Source organism: Humulus lupulus, chromosome 2 (assembly GCF_963169125.1).
Source record: "Humulus lupulus chromosome 2, drHumLupu1.1, whole genome shotgun sequence".
NCBI lineage: Eukaryota > Viridiplantae > Streptophyta > Magnoliopsida > Rosales > Cannabaceae > Humulus > Humulus lupulus.
The window spans coordinates 281,728,622-281,741,989 of record NC_084794.1 but is presented as its reverse complement, the minus strand read 5'-3'; the positions used below and the strand labels follow the sequence as shown (position 1 = coordinate 281,741,989).

The window sequence follows — 13,368 nt, the reverse complement described above, 5'->3', positions numbered from 1 at the left end:
CACAATTTGAATACCCGTCACAATACCTTAATTGCAATTTATCACTTTACTTAGAATCCTAAACTATTAGGTGAATAGAAATCCTAAGATGATAGTAGAATAATGCAAAACCTTAATTAGTGGCCATCTAAACAAGATTTTACAAGATCCATGACATTCAAATAGAAAAATAGAAGCAATTTAATATAAGGGAATAAAAAAAATAAAATTCATCAATGCATTCAAGATATCATGTCTAGGGTTTTGAAATAATCCTTAACTATAAAGAAAACTATTCCATAATCATATTTCATATTCATAAACATAAATATTCAATGAAAATAAAAGTGTTTTGAGAAGAATGAAAAACTAGATTGAAGAATATAGATGATGATGTTTTTTCCTCCTCCTCTGCTGCTCTAGCCTCTAAAAATCGCAATCCAAAGTTATGATAAAAGTTAACCATAATCCCTTTTATAGCCCCCAATAATTACATTTAAAATTTAAATTTTAAAGAAAAATTTGTCGCGCGGCCACGGGTCATATTCTGGGTCATGTTCGCGCGGAGGTCGCGGCCAGGAGATCATGTTGGCCGCGACCAATCACTACTACAATCTAGACATCAGGCATCGATCATGGTAGGTCAGTTCTGCAGAAACCGACTTAATATATGTTCATAAGTCGGTATTCAAGGAACCGAACTATCATGTTAGTCAAAGAGAAGCATGGCAGGTCGGTTTTTAAGGAACCGACCTGCCATGCATAACATAAATTATCATTGATGATTTCTTGTCATAACATAAATTTTTTGTGACTATATGTCGTTTTTAATCTTAACAAATAATTATTTGTGACTGAAAGTATTATACAGTAACAATTTGTCCTTGAGCAAAAATATATGTAGTCACAATAAATTATTATTTTTGCTGCTAATACTTTTAGCTACGGACTTTTAAATATATTTTTAGTCACAATTTTTATTGTAATTATGGAAACAATATTATTTATAGTGAAACTTACATATATGCCATCTTAAAATTTTAATTAAAGAGATAATTAATGTAATAATATAATTTCATATGTCATTCTACCTCGATCACTATCTTTTTCTACCAAAATATTTACAGGATTTATACTCTTATTTGTTGGCAATTAAGTTTCAAATTTTTTCACATTCCCACATATTGTAAACTTTCATTCACAATTTCGATTGATTTTATGCTACTCAAGATCAATATTAGTCGATCTACAATTCTATTAAAAAAATTGAGACCAACAATTGATTTATGAGTTGAGAATTTGAATATGAAATTGTCCTTTTTTTCAAAATTTTATTCAGGTAACCAGCAATGAGATAAATTATAACCGGTTACAACTTTTTCAAGTTTAAAACTTGTAACAGGTTACAAGTTTAAAACTGGTAACAGTTACAAGTTTAAAACTGGTAACAGTTACAAGTTTAAAACTGGTAACAGGTTACAAGTTTGGGAAAACTTTTTTCTTTTGGTTTCAAAATCGTAACCAGCTACTACTCTTGAACTAAGAAAAAGTTGTAACTAATTACTACTTTTATCGTTGTAATAAAGTAATTGTGATAGGATCTTACATATTTTGGAAGAAAAAAATTCAGATCCAAGATTTAACTATAAATAATATTGTTTCCATGATTACAATAAAATTTGTGACTAAAAATATATTTAAAAGTCCGTAGCTAAAAGTATTAGCAACAAAAATAATAATTTATTGTGACTAAATATATTTTTGCTCAAGGACAAATTGTTACTGTATAATACTTTCAGTCACAAATAATTATTTGTTAAGATTAAAAACGACATATAGTCATAAAAAATTTATGTTATGACAAGAAATCATCAATGATAGAACCGACCTATTATGCAACTTAGTAGGTACTTAGTAGGTCGGTTTTATAAACGGACCTACCATGCTATTTTCTTGATATGTTTTTTTTAAGTATACTAATTATTATTTATTAATTACCTTATATTGTATTTTTTTTAAAATATAATATTATTTATAATTCGAAAAAAAAAACTTAAGAAAAAAAAATCAAATCTAAAAAAAATAACCAATTGCTATGGTACCTGGTTGCTTAGTCAGGTGTGAAAACAAAATCAAATCTAAACAAAAGAATCTAAATTAATCGCTATTGTAACTGGTTACACCTAGGTCTAAAAAAAATCTGATATGAATAAAATGAATCAGGCGTCATGGTACCTGGTCATTAAACATGCAATCTATTTAACCTAGTAAAAGCATTACACTTTGTTGAAACAGGTTAATCTAGGCAACAAATTCATTAAGTATGCAATTCATTTAACCTAGGTTCTATTTCTCATCACAATTAGAATACCCGTCACAATACCTTAATTGCAATTTATCACTTTACTTAGAATCCTAAACTATTAGGTGAATAGAAATCCTAAGATGATAGTAGAACAATGCAAAACCTTAATTAGTGGCCATCTAAACAAGATTTTACAAGATCCATGACATTCAAATAGAAAGATAGAAGCAATTTAATATAAGGGAATAAAAAAAAAAAAATTCATCAATGCATTCAAGATATCATGTCTAGGGTTTTGAAATAACCCTTAACTATAAAGAAAACTACTCCATAATCTTAAAATTTTAATTAAAGAGATAATTAATGTAATAATATAATTTCATATGTCATTCTACCTCGATCACTATCTTTTTCTACCAAAAAATTTACAGGATTTATACTCTTATTTGTTGGCAATTAAGTTTCAAAATTTTCCACATTCCCACATATTGTAAACTTTCATTCACAATTTCGATTGATTTTATGCTACTCAAGATCAATATTAGTCGATCTACAATTCTATTAAAAAAATTGAGACCAACAATTAATTTATTAGTTGAGAATTTGAATATGAAATTGTCCTTTTTTTCAAAATTTTATTCAGGTAACCAGCAATGAGATAAATTATAACCGGTTACAACCTTTTCAAGTTTAAAACTTGTAGCAGGTTACAAGTTTTAAAACTGGTAACAGGTTACAAGTTTGGGAAAACTTTTTTCTTTTGGTTTCAAAATCGTAACCAGCTACTACTCTTGAACTAAGAAAAAGTTGTACTCGCTCCAAGTGGTTTCTTTCCGAAATATTCTTGGCGAATGTGGTGGGAGCCTTGACTGTTTCAAGGTCCCTGACTGACTGAGCGTATCCAGGTTCATGTTCGGGTATTGTTTTGGGCGTTTGGATGATACATTGTATACGCGAGCCCACTTACATGAGTTTGGGCCTTGTTGGCTATTTAGGCTAGCTCATTGGGCTGAGTGATTGCTTGTTGGATTCTTTTTTATTAAGGTCACTGATTTTGCCCACTACAGTTTGTCCTTCACTCTTTGGTATGGAATTCATTCTTTATCAAAGAGTAAAAAATAAATTAATTCTATCGTGTTTATCCAACTTCCCCATGGTTAGAGAAAATTATTAGAGTATGCCTTGACTCTATTTACCCCTTTCAGTAATTAATTCTATCGGCCCCCGAAAGGTATACGCGATTTACTTGCGACCGAGTGATGCACCGTAATATAAAATAAATGGAAAATGGTTGTAGGGATATTTTTTCCATTTCATTGTTATTATTATATTTCAGTATTTAATAAAAAAGAAATAAAACCCTAAATCGTTAATCTCCTCCACTCTCCTCGTTTCGTTTTTTGCATTTTTCAGTTTGAGATCTCTGCATCTTCGTTCCAAAATCGAAGAGGAGATTATTTCCCCAGCTTCTCTCCGCTCTCTGCATCGTCTCCAGTCCGCCAGCCTCCGACTCCGACGATCTTGGGGTTCTTAGTAGGCGTTCTCAGTTCGCCAGCCATCAACTTCGACAACAGTCGGCGTTCTCAGGTTGCCAGCCTCGTACTTTGACGATCTTGGCCATTCTCAGCTTCACCTTCGATCACCGACAGGTCTGCTCACTCTCGGGTCTCTCTCCCTAACGCCGACGGTCTGCGACTCCCTCTCGGCTCTCTCTCCAAACGGTCGACGACACCCTCTTGGCTACGAGTTGCTCTCTCTGCCGAAACACAGGTAACCCGAAACCCACCCAAGTTTTTGTTTGAGTTATGAGTTTTGAGGTTTTGGTTTTGAGAAGAGAGGAAAAGAATACACATGGAAATGCAAGTAACGGTTTTGGTTTCTCTAGCTATTATAAACATTTGAGCTTTCTCTGTGATCATTTTTTTGGTTTGTTTTCTTTATTTTCTTATATATATATGTATATATTTGTTTATTTGGAAGATTGATTGTCTTCTGTTTGGCTGCTGAGAGAATTGAGGGAAAGTCAAGGAATGATTTTTCTGGGTTTTATGCTTCTTTCGGTTTGGGGTCTGGTATTTCAATCATTCAGCTTGAAGGTCTTTTTTATTCTTCCCCTTTTAATCTAGTCTTCAAGTCTTTAGATATTTGAGCTACCGTGTACATATTCTGTTCTAAGAATTTTTTGAATCATCGGCTATATGCATATTGAAGAAGGAAAGTTCATCGCTGCCTTCCTTTGCGTTTGTCTAGTCTGTCAGAGAATGGGTCTGGATTATTTGTTGAGACTTGCTAAATATACTAAAGGGCCTTTGATATTTGCATTTATCTCTGATTTATTTTGCTGGACTATTGAGTTGAAAAATTCAAATATGCCTTAATTTTAGCTATTCCTAATTTTGGAATTTTTCTTGTTTTAGCATTTGATACTTTTACTCAGTCAAGGTTTTGTGAATTTTATACTGAGCATAAATTACAGATGTCTAGTAGTGAGTTTTTGTAGCTTTGTTGAAGGGTCTGATTCTTTTATTGGTCTTTTCTGTTGATTGCCTTTTGTGATATATCATTGAAAAATGAACCTGAGGTAAAACCAATTCCTTCCATTGATAGTGAATCAAAATAGAGTAAAGTATATACATTGCTAAAGCTCTTCTAAAAGTCCTTGAATCAAAATATATTCCTTCAATTGCTTTAATATGGTTTAGTAGTATTCCCATATTACTTTTGTGAGCTTTAGCAATTGAATCAAAATAGAGAAAATTCCAAGTAAAGAGAATCCAGCTGATATGGGAACCAAAGTTCTAACACTTAGTAAGTTTCAACATCCTGAAATTACTACGTATCGATTGAAAAAGGATGATTGTAGAGTAAAGTTTGAGCAGGGATCTTTGAGAAGCTTTTCTTCTTCTTCTAGTTTATATGAATTGTTAAGTGGAATTTGTTGTTGAGTTAGACCTCATATAAACCAATTAGATGGCACAAACACAAGTCACGTAGTGGATCACTCAAGATTCCAAGACCATTATATTAGTTATTTAGGTTCTTTATATATATATATATATATATATATATATATACTAATACTTACTAAAATGTGCACTAACTTTTTTTAGAAAGTATTTTTCTGTAACACATGTATTGACAGTTGCTGAGTTGTAAGGTGAGAGAGAAGAGAGGTCAAGGTGAGAAGGGGTTTTATTTGCTAAGGGACTTCAAAGATTACTCTACCTTTGAAGTGTTGATACGAAAACTTATAACAGAGGAATGTTGGTGTACCGACAATTATTAGTGATTGTAACTTGTGCCATTGATAGTGAAACAAATCTGTTGTGTTCCTTTTCATTATTTTTCAATTATCTGTTGGCTTATAATTGTATATTTATATATAAATATATATATATATATACTCAATCAAGGTTTTGTGTATTTTATACTGAGCATAAATTACAGATGTCTATTAGTTTAATTTTGTACTTTTACTCCGTCAAGGTTTATGTTTGTTTAAATTTAATTTTTTGGGTTGATTTTGTGTAGAAATTGAAGGAGTATCTATTGGAAATTTGGTCACTAGAGTATTGATAATTTTGTGGCATCAAGGTATTTATTTTTTAATTATGTTATTATTTTAATTAATATGTGAATGTGTGTACAAAGTAAGATGTGTTTAGTGATATATTTATATATGTGTATAAAATTGTAGCATGTTTTAGTATTTAAATTTGATTAATAATATGTATATTGTGAATGTTCTGGGAATTTTCTGAGTGTTTTTTGTAGGGTTTTAAATTTTTGGGATATGTTATAATAGAAATGTTATGCTGCTGAAATTTTGGTAGAGTTAGAGTACTAAATAAATAATAATATAATAAATAAAACATTGAATACTTAGAATTAACAAAATAAATTAAAACATTAGATAAATAATTTAATTTAATATTAATAATTTAAAAATAAAGTGAAAAATTATAATTTAATATTAACAAATTTAGTAATTTAAAAATAAATTAAAAGTCAGATAAATAATTTCAAAATAAATTACAAAATTTTAATTTAATTTAATATTAACAAATTTAGCAATTAAAAATTAGATAAATAATTTCAAAATAAATTAAAATTTTAGATAAATGAATTAAAAAATTATAATTTTATTTAATAGTAACAAATTTAGTAATTTAAAAATAAATTAAATAATTAGATAAATAATTTAACAGTTAGATAAATAATTTCAAAATAAATTACAAAATTTTAATTTAATTTAATATTAACAAATTTAGTAATTAAAAAATTAGATAAATAATTTCAAAATAAATTAAAATTTTAGATAAATGAATTAAAAAATTATAATTTTATTTAATAGTAACAAATTTAGTAATTTAAAAATAAATTAAATAATTAGATAAATAATTTAAAAATAATTTAACAGTTAGATAAATAATTTCAAAATAAATTACAAAATTTTAATTTAATTTAATATTAACAAATTTAGTAATTAAAAATTTAGATAAATAATTTCAAAATAAATTAAAATTTTAGATAAATGAATTAAAAAATTATAATTTTATTTAATAGTAAAACATAAGATTTAATAAAACATTATAAGACATCATAAGATTATAATTACAAAATTATAATTTAATATCATAAGATTTTATAAGACATCATAAAACATCTAGTGTTAAAAAATATTTCTTTTTTTGTTGCTTTTCTTTGGTGATAAAATTTGATCACCAAAGATTGGATAGACGTTTTATATATTATCACTTAGTGATAATGTTTTATTAATTATTTTCAATCACGAAAAGCCTTAGACCCGTTCGGTGAAGCTGAGTCAGTAAGAACTCTTAAATATGCTTCTCTGAATTATCCAGGACGGTATGTGTCCGCATGGATAGTTTGGATTTGTTGTGTACCTATAATTTGATCTAGTACTCATTTTATTATTTCGTTAATAGAGATTTCAATATGTGTCTCCTTATTTGTTCTCGTAAGTGGGCAAACTTAATTTTAGTCTACCCACTTATGAGAACTACAGGGAGGTGCTGTCGAAATTTTTACATAAACGAAACAATTTTAAGAGTGTAGATTAAATTATATGTATACTACAAATCTGAATGGGATAGGTTCTTTACCCTTATAGAAGTGGAGTGAAAAGGTGGATTAGGGCACACACACACATAGTCAATAAGTTTTAATTATTGTTTATTCTTGTATCGTAGATGCCGATCGATAAGAGTTGGACGTCATTAAGGAAGCGTAACTGTGATGCTTATTGGAACGGTCTCCAAGCCTTCTTGAGAATGGCAAAAGAACACGTAGACTGCGATGGGAGAATTTTATGCCCGTGTGTGAGGTGCCTGAATGTTAAACTACAAACTATAGATACAGTGGAGGCTCATGTCTTTGACAAGGGTTTTCAACAGAGTTATCAAAAGTGGGTTTACCACGGTAAGGTGGAAGCTAGTGTCGCCAATGAGGTAGTTGAGGAGAATGAAGATGTAGACGAGATGGTTGACGTCGTTGATGATTTCCTCTTACCGACAAATGCAGAGGAAGCAGATGGTGCGTCTGGCAGTCGAATGGGACAGTATTATGACGAGTTGTTCGACAAGATTGAAGCTGAGTTGTATCCGGGTTGTGATTGGATATCATCCTTAAACTTTTTGGCGAAGTTGATGCATTTGAAAGTTAGAGGGAAGTGGCCAAATAACTCTTTCGATGAATTGTTGAAGTTACTAAAATTTGCATTTCCGAAAGATAATAAAATTCCCCCAACACACTATGAGGCGAAAAAGAAGCTGAGTAAATTAGGGTTGGGATATCAATCAATCCATGTGTGTAAATATGATTGTTCCTTATTTTATAATGAGCATGCAAGCAAAGATTCATGTCATGTGTGTGGGAGTAGCCGATGGGTCAATGAAAAGAAGAAGGGGAAAAAGGTTCCACACAAGGTGATGCGTTACTTTCCGTTGACTCCCAGATTAAAACGAATATACAGTTCAAGACATACAGCTAATGACATGTTATGGCATCATACTGGGAGATCAATAGAAGATGGGGTGATGTGTCATCCGGTTGACGGGTCTGCATGGAAAGACTTTGATGCCACCCATCCTGATTTTGCAAAAGATCCTAGAAATGTTCGTCTAGGCTTGGCTGCTGATGGGTTTAATCCTTTTGGCAACATGAGCTTATCTTACAGCATGTGGCCTGTGATTTTGACGAACTACAATCTCCCCCCTTGGCTATGCATGAAGGAAGAGTATTTTATGCTAACTCTGCTTATTCCTGGGCCAAAATCACCGGGTAAAGACATGGATGTATTTCTAAGACCCTTGGTGGATGAGTTAAAACAATTGTGGATTAACGGAGTCGACACAAGAGATGGCACAAGGAGTGAATTGTTCAAGATGCGTGCAGCCCTTCTATGGACAATTAACGATTTCCCTGCTCGTAGTAGCTTGTCTGGTTGGAGCGGGCAAGGGTATAAAGCATGTCCAACGTGCAATGAAGACACCACTTCCATTCGAGTGATTGGTAAGACATCGTATGTCGGTCATAGGCGATTCTTGAGGAGTAATCATAAGTATAGAAGGGACAAGGAATTTGATGGCAAAGTTGAGAAAAGAAATCCTCCACAACAGTTTACTTGTCAACAAGTTTTAGATCAAGTCAATGCTTTACCGCTTCAAGTGTCTGGTAAACATGACAGATTTGGGGGGTGAAGCGCAAGCGAGGTGGAGGGGAAAGTAATTGGAGGAAAAAAAGTATTTTCTATGAACTTGATTACTGGAGTTCAAATCAGTTAAAACACAATCTAGATGTGATGCATGTTGAGAAGAATGTGTGCGACAGTATCCTTGGGACTTTGTTAGATAATGATAAATCTAAGGACACCACTAACGCAAGACATGATTTAAAGAATATGGGGGTTAGGAAATCGTTATGGATTTACGAGGATGCCAATAAAAGGTTAATGAAACCGCATGCTCCATACGCGTTCACTTTTGAACAGAGGCGAGATTTCTGTCAATTTTTTAAAGGAGTGAAGTTACCCGATGGTTTTTGTTCTAATCTAAAGAAAAAAGTCACAGACAATGACTCAAACATTGTTGGGTTGAAGTCCCATGATTGTCATGTGATAATGCAACGATTACTTGCAGTAGGTGTTCGCAAGTTTTTACCAGAATCTATATCCACTACCATCACTGAATTGTGTAATTTCTTCAAACAATTGTGCTCTAGGACACTGAACGTTTCTGATATGGAGAAAGCTAAGGATGACTTGATTGTTATTTTATGCAAGATGGAGTAGATTTTCCCTCCAGCTTTCTTTGACATAATGATCCATCTGGTTTTGCACTTGCCTGATGAAGCAATATTGGGAGGACCTGTATTTATGAGGTGGATGTATCCTTTTGAAAGATACATGAAAAAATTAAAAAACTATGTCAGGAATAAAGCTCGTCCTGAAGGATCTATAGCAGAAGGATATGTTGCAGATGAGGCTTTGACATTTTGTTCAATGTATTTCAAAGGTGTGGAAACAAAATTTAATCAGCCTGATCGAAACGAAGATGCACCGTATGTGAATCGACACCTCACAGTGTTTGAATCTCAATGTCGTCCTCTTAGTAAGGGAATTCCCGTGCCCCTCGATGAAAATACTCGGAATAAAGCTGAGTGGTTCATATTGGATAATTCTCCAGAAACTGAAGTGTATTTAGAGTAAGTACATAATTAATATTCATTTTATTCTTTGTTCAATGTACTCATTAATTAACAATATTGACATTGTTAATTAATTAACAGGGAACACCTAACTGAGGTGCAACAAAGAGATATGGCTGCCAATCATAAATTGATACATAAGAAAGAGTTTCGTTCATGGTTTCATAAGAAGGTAACTTGTACTTAGCAAATTGCATACTACAAATTACATTCTCATTCTAATATATTTCTTTATTATTAGATATATGACTTGCACCAACTTGGGTCATTAGAGCATGCTGATGAATTACTAGCTTTAGCATCTGGGTCAGATCTATTGGCTTACTCCTACCAAGCATGTATAGTGAACAGAGTTCGATTTGTTTCATACAATCGAGATCAGAATCGAATTACACAAAACAGTGGAGTGTGTGTTGCTAGAACAGAAGGTTTTAACTATTACGGGCAACTTGAAGAAATACTCCAGCTGTCTTTTACTGGTTCTTATTCGGTGGTATTATTTCGATGTAAATGGTTCAATACAGATCCGAAAAAAAAAGAAAACCATCACTGTAAATAATATTACTAGTATCAATGTTAGCGGTGAATGGTATAAAGATGAACCGTTCATACTAGCTAGTTAAGCAAAACAAGTATTCTACATCGATGATCTCGTTAGAGGACGAGATTGGAAAGTTGTCCAAGAAGTGAATCATCGGCAAGTTTGGGACTTTCCAGATGCTTCAGATATGATTGCTGATGTTGATGTTGTACATGACACCAACTCATCGAATTTTGTTTTGACTGTGGATCTCGGAGAGTTGGTTGTTCAGCAATCTGATGTACCAGCGACTCAAGTCAACACGGCCCATCGACCTTCTTTAGTTGTTCAAGAAGATGATGGATTTATTAATGACAATGAAGATGATATGGCAGACAGTGTAGAAGAAGCAGAAGATGAGGATGAATTAATTGTCGACCTTAGTGATGATAATACTGATGATGTGTGCCCGATAGATGTTGATGTAATTAGTGAGGATAGTGACTATTCTACTTAGTTTTGTATCTAGTGTTCAATGTATTATACATATTGAGAAATAAAAAGTTCGTTTCCAAATAGCATGCTTCAAATTACCTAATCAATTGAAATAATACTCAATAAATTAATTATAAATAATAATTAAATATTAAAATAGATAAGTTAAATTACTGTCGTGTTAGTAGATGTCAGCAGATGTGGCTAGAGCTCACGGTGGAGACGCTGGCGGTGATCCTCCACCGGATCCTACTAGGATCCCGACTACATGCGACTCAGGTAATTTTTTTGTTATTTTATTTACACATATGTTTATCATGTATATACTAATATTCTATGTATTATTAATAAAAAAAAATACAGGAATCCCAATTAAGAGAAAGGGTCGTGGCGCAGCTATTGGAAAAGATCTAGAGGAGAGGCGGCGTAAAAATGGAAAACCACTGGAAGTAACGTTTTGCCCACGAACGTACAAGGTTGTTGGGGGCGAGCACGCTGCTTTTGTCCGCCTTGTGGGAACCCAAATTAAAACGAAAGTTCCCGGACATTACGGTTCATGGGAATTAGCGCCTCAACAATACAAGGATCAGGTCCTTGCCATAATTCAGGTAAAAATAGTATTAAATATATTTTTTTAAAATTTGTCTTTAATATAGTACATATATTATTAATATGTTTAATTTTCAATTTAGTACTATTATCAAATAGCGGGCCGCGAGGATTTCTTAAAGTGTTTAAATGGTATCGATCGAGAGATGAAAGACCGATACCGCAATAGGAAAACACTAAGACACGAACACTTTGAGAAATACTACAATGGACTGGAGGATTGGGATAAGGTTATAAATAACCCAACCAATGATGTTAACAAGGAGGAGTGGAAGCAGATTTGTCAGTTATTTACAAGTCCACAATTTATTGCGCGCTCCATAAAGAATAAGGAAAATCGGAAGAAACAAAAGTATTCTACAACACAGGGTACAAAATCGCTGGCAGCCGTCCGTTTTGAAAAAGTAAGTAAAAGATAAAATATTATCAAAATTATATTATTTTAAATTATATGTTCTCTAACATTTTGGTTATATTTTTTAGACGAACCCGGACCTCATTGAGTCATGGAAGGATTATCATTGGAAGAAATCAAAAAATGATTTCGTGAACGATGATGCTCGCCAAGATTATGTAAGTTTGAATTATATTTTTTAATATTAATAGAGTTATATTTAATGTTAGTGTCTAACATTTTTTGAAAACAGGAAAAACTGAAGGCTGATTTTGAGTTACGAACTCAGCAAACATCCACTGATGCTTCTAATAATGATAGTCCGTCATCAGTTGATCAGGACGAGGTGCTACAAAAAGTATTAGGCCAAAGGCGTGGACATGAGCGAGGAGTGGGCCGCAAATTGAAGGGGTCGGGGTCGGGGTCAAGGTCATCATCTACCCAACACTCTCACTTCAGCGAGTCTCAAGTTCCTCCTCATCATTCAAGAGAATATATAGAAAATCTGGAGAATAATTTACAGAAATTGACTGATCAAGTTAATTTCTTAACTCAATATTTTGTACCTTCATTTCGTCCACCAAACGTTCAGATGCCGCATGTGCCTGATAGTGACAATACTTCTAGGGCTTCGTCTTCTCAACCTCCAGCTCCAACTCATCCTTCTATGTACGGGGCAGCGCCGTCTTATCATATGGTACCTCCATATATGTACGGAACAGCACCTTATCCGTGTCCGATTCCACCGTCCTCCCAGCCATCGTATCCCTACATGTATGGAGCTGGATCGTCCACATTACCTCCCCAATATCCTTGGCCGATGCCGCCACCGCAGCAATCACAACCACCGCAACAACCACAACAAGAAGACAATAGGGAGGAGGACGAGGCAACTGACTTAGGATACTAAGTTTATATTTTTATTAATTATTGTTTAATATTATGAATATTTGTTATTTTAATGTATTATGAATATTTACAATTGTTATTTTAATATACTAATTTGAATATTTAATATAATATTTTATTTTTAATTAATTAAATTTTAAATAAATATTTCGATAAATAATTATTTAAAATTTTATTTAATTAATTTTATTATTTTTTTATAAATAGAGTAGTATTAGGGGCGACATTGTCGCCCCTGGTAATATGCTACGTGTACAATTTGGGGCGACAGAATATAGTATTAGGGGCGACTTGTCGCCCCTAATAATATTTAATTAATTAATTTTATTAATTTTTTTTATAAATAAAGTAGTATTAGGGGCGACATTGTCGCCCCTGATAATATGCCACGTGCACTATTTGGGGCGACATAGTAAACTATTAGGGGCG

At 32.6% G+C, this 13,368-nt stretch overlaps 2 protein-coding genes across 2 annotated transcripts; both read left to right on the top strand.

Moving 5' to 3' along the window:
* Window positions 1–5,815: 5,815 nt before the first annotated feature.
* LOC133815577 (uncharacterized) lies at window positions 5,816–12,940 on the top strand. The gene is made up of 6 exons (XM_062248398.1): window positions 5,816–5,878; window positions 11,216–11,306; window positions 11,391–11,635; window positions 11,720–12,040; window positions 12,120–12,209; window positions 12,284–12,940. The coding sequence occupies exons 2-6, from the start codon at window positions 11,216–11,218 to the stop codon at window positions 12,938–12,940; spliced, it is 1,404 nt and encodes a 467-aa protein (XP_062104382.1). The 5' UTR covers window positions 5,816–5,878.
* LOC133819546 (uncharacterized) lies at window positions 9,620–11,110 on the top strand. Its single transcript, XM_062252820.1, has 3 exons — window positions 9,620–10,009; window positions 10,094–10,184; window positions 10,254–11,110. The coding sequence occupies exons 1-3, from the start codon at window positions 9,624–9,626 to the stop codon at window positions 10,569–10,571; spliced, it is 795 nt and encodes a 264-aa protein (XP_062108804.1). The 5' UTR covers window positions 9,620–9,623; the 3' UTR covers window positions 10,572–11,110.
* Window positions 12,941–13,368: the final 428 nt, after the last annotated feature.